Source organism: Protobothrops mucrosquamatus, unplaced genomic scaffold (assembly GCF_001527695.2).
Source record: "Protobothrops mucrosquamatus isolate PMUCROS unplaced genomic scaffold, P.Mucros_1.0 scaffold854, whole genome shotgun sequence".
Lineage (NCBI taxonomy): Eukaryota > Metazoa > Chordata > Lepidosauria > Squamata > Viperidae > Protobothrops > Protobothrops mucrosquamatus.
In genome coordinates, this window is record NW_015387109.1 from 272,509 (window position 1) to 279,244 (window position 6,736).

The 6,736-nt window shown below is 34.7% G+C and overlaps 1 protein-coding gene across 1 annotated transcript in view; it reads right to left on the reverse strand.

Annotated features, from left to right (window-relative positions):
- The window catches only part of EVI5 (ecotropic viral integration site 5), a 78,633-nt gene that overhangs the window by 36,064 nt on the left and 35,833 nt on the right, over positions 1–6,736 (reverse strand). The window contains exons 12-13 of the mRNA XM_029284703.1: positions 2,707–2,739; positions 2,042–2,188 (exon numbers count right to left, since the gene is read on the reverse strand). Coding sequence (XP_029140536.1) covers positions 2,042–2,188; positions 2,707–2,739 — 180 coding nt within the window. The remainder of the gene's footprint in view (positions 1–2,041; positions 2,189–2,706; positions 2,740–6,736) is intronic.

The window sequence follows — 6,736 nt, forward strand, 5'->3', positions numbered from 1 at the left end:
AATTAACTTTCAAACACAGACTATTTATATATCATAATTCCTTATTTTTCACTCCTATGGTGCATCTGCTACAAATTTTCTAGTGATAAAAATAAGTTTTAAAAAATAAGAAAAAAAGATTTTAAAATTTTAATATTCATATTAAAAAATGGCCATATGAAATTCTATTTGTTTGGTATAACCTTTAAAAATTAACTTTCAAACACAGACTATTTATATATCATAATTCCTTATTTTTCACTCCTATGGTGCATCTGCTACAAATTTTCTAGTGATAAAAATAAGTTTTAAAAAATAAGAAAAAAAGATTTTAAAATTTTAATATTCATATTAAAAAATGGCCATATGAAATTAAGCTTAAATAAAGTTTTGCCAAAAGAACAGTTATATTGAAAACTTTAGGCATCTATGTTTTAACAGAACTTCTAAATTATTGGTTGTGTTAAACTATTCCAGCAGCCTGAACTTATAACAGGTCAGAAAGCTATATAACAAAGATTAAAAAGTAATGTATTTTAAAAATATGCAAAGATGCTTGCATTTTTTAAAAGAAGTTCCTAATGGTATTGATATTAAATAGAATGTAATTCTTATTTTATTTTTTTAAAAAAAACACTTTTATTAAATAATAAACTGAATAGTTGATTTTGCAAGTAGCAGGAATAATGATTAATGTAAGAGATTCTACCGTATTACAGTATAAGAATTCTGAAGATGCTTATAAACAAAACTTTATTATTAGAAATAACTTCTGAAAAGCCTTCTTCTATACTTGCAAAACTATAATTATCTCCAGAAAGCTGTATTTTCTTTGTGGGCCCTATAACCCTCTGGGTTTGTAAGTTGTCACCAACAGAAAGTAACAACAGCTTTAATGCTATGTACTATCCTCATCTGTTGCAATTTGCAATCACTGGTTGGAAGACATGAACCATGGCAGAGAGCTAGTCTCCATAATCTCTTTCTTTCAAACATGAGCTAATCAAGAAGAATCTCTTTTACAGGTAAGCTAATCATCCATCTTTTCCACAGAATCCTTAAGATCCTAATCAAGTCCTGTACTTCTGCTTTCTGTTATTAGTTCTGCTAGAATCTAACCACAGTAAAGATATTCTTGCCTCATGGAAATGTTATTTTTCCTTATGCTTTCCTAACTCTGCACTATTATCATCCACAACCTTATCAACAGAAGTAACAGGCTATAAGATACGTCTTAGTATCAATTATTTGCTAATGAACAAAACAGGTTTAGTAGGGTTTCACTGTTATTTTCTACACAGTAAAGCTGAAACCAATTCTAGATTGGAAAAATCATCTTCCAATGTTTTTCAAACAGTGCAGACACAATAAAAAGTGTCTATTTCAGATACAAAACAACAATATTTTTGTTTTGCTGAAACCTATTTGATCCAAATTTGCACATGCAACATAACTAATACATTAAAAAAAACCTTCTACAATTAAGGTTCTAACTTTATCCATATAGGTGCCCTCCAAATGGGTCAGACTCCCAAAATTGCTAGCTGGAAAGCTGGAAACTGCAGTCTATCATATTTGGAGGGCATTAACTTGATAAAAGTTAATAGTTTTTAATGGTAACTGTGGCACATTACATTGACAACTTAATGAAGCATATTAAAATGCTTTTATCATCCCCTCCTAAGTGCTTTTTAAATTTCACAAAAATCTGTCAAATTACGTATCTAGCCCCACAACACTGTGCAACTAGAAATAGAGAGAAATGTAGGCATCCTGTAATTACAGCTTTATGGTCATTTGCTTGCCTATGCCAGATGTGATCATAAGCAAATATATTAGGAAGTTGGCTCATTAAAATCAATAGGTTTTGCTTTGGAGTAAATTAGATTCACATGGGATTCTTCACTCATTTTCAGTTTCGTTTTATCAAAGGAGATTCAACAATATTCAGTGAATTTGGAAGAACAGAATAGAACAGAACAGAAACCAAGCCATGATGAACAACAAATAAGCACAAGTGAAGGAGGAAGATGGGAGGAGATCAAGGTGCTATTAGCCTTACCCATTGTTGCTGTTGCTGGAGCTCTCTGATGGTATTCTCAGCTTGTTCTAGTTTAGTAATGGCCTCATCACTCTGTTGTTTGATGGTGGCCAACTCCCGTTTTGTAAAATAGTTTTCCTCAGCTTCTTGGGCCCTCGTCACTTGTCCCTTAGGACATAATTTTCTTTTTAAAGCAATTGGAAGATCGATCCGGGGAAGACCGAGAGTTTTTCATATTTATTCTGCCGTACGGTTAAGCGCTTGCAAGTCGTCACGTAATTGTTAACAGCCAATATATCAATTTAGTAAAGTAAAGCAGTTTAGTACTGCACCACCTTAAAATGTTTAGTATCCTTATGCAAGGTCAACTGGGTATCTGCAGTCGACCTCTGTTCATGCATTTATTACCTCATTTGTGCATGCACACATCTGTTACAAATTCATAGAAATCTAGGGAATTAGTGGCAAAAGATGAGAGCCCACCAATGATTTAGAATCCTGGATGTTATTACAAGTAACATGCAGGCATGTGCTTAGATATTATCTGATATGGCACAATTGCTGAATTAATTACAGTAAACATTTCATATGAAAATGCATGTAGTTATCCATGCACTAAAAATAAAAAGCTGAGGGCTTGTTTGGTAGCAGGAAAATAATTAGTATGAAATACTAAAGCAGTATACCTGTATCAATCTATCTGCCAGGGAAGCACTTTCCTACAAAAAGGGAAAAAAATTCAGATAGAAATAAGAAAAAAGGGAAACAAAGTAACAGAGTAAAAACAGAGAATTATGCTCAAATTTTGCCTACTTTCCCAATACAATAAAGTTAAAGCCTGCATTTTCCCAATAGTCAAATCTTTCAGTAGCATAGGTTAATTGATTTGAAAAATAACATATTTTTTTACATTTTTTCTTTAAAATTCAACAGTTTCGTGCAGAATGTATTTGTTTCAAGTGTTACAAACTGAAAGGAGGCATCATCTGAGCATATTTAAAAAGTGTGGCTACCCAAGAAAGGCGGAGCTATTTGTGCTAAGCAGGATTTAAGGAATAAGATTTCAGTAATGAAAAAGTCAAGTATGAAGAGCTGAAGTATACAAATGAAATATGGCTAATTTTACCCAAACATGACTAATTTATCATTTACAATGGAAGAAAACTTTCAGAATAATTCAAATATTCTGGCATTTCAATCCAGACGCATTCAGTTTAACCACAAATGTATCAGACAATTCCACCTATAAATCCAGCATCTTAGAACAAGATAAATCAGCAGATCCACGTGCAAAATTTGCTTTAAGGAGTAAAGGACACAGTTAAATGAAAATGGGTTTGTTCTAGCAGATTACAAGATTTTTAAAAGCCAGTTAAACTTCTTGATATGTACAGATTAGGTAAAATTTATATTGTAGACAATATATTCAACATGAGTTGAGCTTTTAATCCTTTTCTAAATCATTTTCTATGATTTAGGAAAGCAATTTCCATTTTTTCTGATCCTACTTTGTGAGATCCAAGGGAGGAACTTTAAATAACAAGTAATATTTCCTCAGAACATACTAAAAAAAGGACAGCTCTCATTATGGGGCATAGCCATATCCTAGGGAAGAACAACAAAATTCTGGGATCAATAACTAAACTTTTATACTCTTTTATTTTTTAAAATACATTTTTTTTTTCAAAAAAGAACTATGATTAAGTATCGGGGGGAAAGGGAATTCTATGTATTCCCACTGAATATCTATCAGAGAGGGAAGGGTGGGTTATATTTCATGCTATGAATGGCAACATGCTTTCTACAACTGAGGAGGAAGGATCTCAACGATGTCATACTGATAGACTCCAAAATACATTAAAAAATATCCCAAGAAAGGTACTAACTAATCATTCAGGAACACTTCCTGAATCACAGTCCTTCTCAGAGAATTTCAATTACCTAGATCAGTGGTGGCGAACCTATGGCACGGGTGCCAGAGATGGCACTCGGAGCCCTCTCTGTGGACACACGTGCCGTTGCCCCAGCCTTGCCTCCCCCTGCGACCCCCTCCTCACCAGCAGCCCCTGGAGGAGAATCGCCCCTGGGCGTGGCCCACACGGAGCAGCGCAGCCAAGCACATGGTAGCCAGGCAGCGTAGACAAGACTCTGCCCTCACACCCCATCATGCACAGTTGATGCTGCAGGGTGCGGGCAGAGGGCGTGACCACCATAGCGCTGCCTGGGCGATCTGCGGTGGGCCCTGGAGCTGGTGAGTGGCCCTGCAGGCAGGCGGGGTGGGGGCAGAGCAGGGGGAGGAGCAGGGGCGGGGCCAGTTTTTGGGCACTCAATCTCTAAAAGGTTTGCCATCACTGACCTAGATTTAAAAGCTAATTATAGCATGATCTACCCTAGAAGATGGGCACTCATACTTATTAGGCTTTCATTACTTTTCAAGCTTTCCTAAAACGAAGATCAGTCTCTAACAGTTTCTACGACTGTAGCATGACATAATTTACACATATGATGGGAAAAAAAGGAATATTAGCCCTTAGATCCTTTGGGTTAAACTTTGTATGAGCCAACAGATTTTCCAAAACTGAGACAATTTAGAAACATGGCAATTAAAACAATTAAAAGAACAATTCAAGATGAATAGTAGACACTCTGATTATTCTACATATGCTGCTTGATGCTAGGGTTTTTTTAAAATATATTTTAGGAGCTGGGAGCAAGATTTGATTAGATTTGATTAGATTTTTCCATCATATATTTAATTTGATAACTACATTTTTGCATATTACAGAAAACCTGAAGAATGGATGTGCGACAACCACTTCATGCTACTTTAAAAACCATCGTGAACAAAATCCTCATCTTATTTGGGCTAAAGGAGACAAAAATCATAATGTCCACTGCTAGTAGGGAACTGCTTAGGCAGAAAGCAGAAATTCAGGATAGATTCTCTAATTCTTGCAGTTATTCTTGTCTCTACTAATAAGAACAAAATAAAATAAAATAAAATTCTGCCAAAAATGTAAACATCTCAAAAGTGACAATAGCATTATAAAAGCAGCAACATTGAAGAAACAGAATACTTTTGACAATTTGCATATGCTTCAGATTTTCTGCTGTTCTTGATATAAGACCAGGCCAATATGAGCTATTAATCATAGCTTTCACCCTGGGAAAAGGTCAGCCTATTTCCACAATCCTGAGGAAAAGTAGAATTTTTCAGATTGTCCTCTCATTGGTAAATATTTCACACCACAAGTATATTTGCCGTACCTTCCTCAGGTTAAAATAAAAGGAATTGAAATGGAACAAAAAATCTGGCATGACACAACCCAATTATGTACACCTTAATTCATATTTTCTAACAATGCTGCATCAAGAATTTAAATGATATATACAACACTTCATTTTTAAAAATAAACTGTTATCGTTGCTGTCACTGAGTGTTACATAATTATGCTAGGTCCAGTTATTTCTGTTCAAATACATTTTCATCTTCACCATGCAACTGCCTGACACAGTTTTTTTCCTTCATTAAGGAATTAATTCTGACACTATTACTTGCACTCTTCTCTCTCCCTCTCCCCTTCTAAAAATTAACGAAACAGGCTGATTTTAGGACATACTTGATCCTCTAACTGTGGGGGGATGGGGGGAAATCACAGCTCATATAAAAGGATCCAATTTTCTAAAAAGATTACATGTTCATTCTTTATATGTCTACAGTGTATCTAGGAATTAAAGGATGAGGCATAGTGGGAGAAAGTTACTTGATCTTATTAGAGACTAGCTGTACCCGGCCACGTGTTGCTGTGGCTCAGTCTGGTTAATGTTGCTGTAGCGTGTGTTGCTTTTACGTCCAACAGATGGCGCTGTTTTTCAAAAAAAGCATGGTTTTACCTGTCACAGGTGTGACATCTATATAATAGTAGATATATAAAAACACGCGCATATTCGAATGCAACGTTGTGTCAAAATTTCAAAGCAATCGGTGAAGAACTTTCGGAGATTTAAGATTTTGAACAAACGAACATTTACATTTTTATTTATATAGATTACTGATATTTGGACAGAGACGTAATTAATTTGGAACTTGACAGAAATTTCATTCTTCATAGCTCTTCAATACAAAAAGATTTTCTTAAAAACCTGGAAGTGAGTATATTTGCAGCAGTATGAGGGGGAAATGAAGTTCTTCATTTGATCTCAGCATAAATTCAAGCAAAGATTTACTGAACAATTGACAAATGATGTAATTCAAAGTGGCACCTCTGTTTTATTTTCTATAAGCTTGGAACAAAAACAAAATTTCTAACCATAATTCAGGTTTGAAAAATTGGACAGCAGCTAGACAGGGTGCCTTATACTTTCAGATCTCCCCTTAATTTTTTAGTTAATTGTAAGTACCAAAGAAATGGAAAATTTAGGTGGAAGAACTATTACACAAATGCGAAGAATTCTTTTCTTAATGCCCAGTAGAAAACAACTTGGCTTCCTTTCTGTAACACTACCTGAAGACGCCAACTTTCAATTATTGTCCATTGTAAATATATTTTAATTCCCCCGTCCCATTGAATTCCACGATACCCACACTTATGTTTTCATACAAAATGACAACTATATATAAACGTATTATGAAAGCCAATCGATACAAAGAACAGGAACAACATCACATTATTAATCTTCATGCAGCCATTCTGTTATTAATAAAAAGTTTAGAAT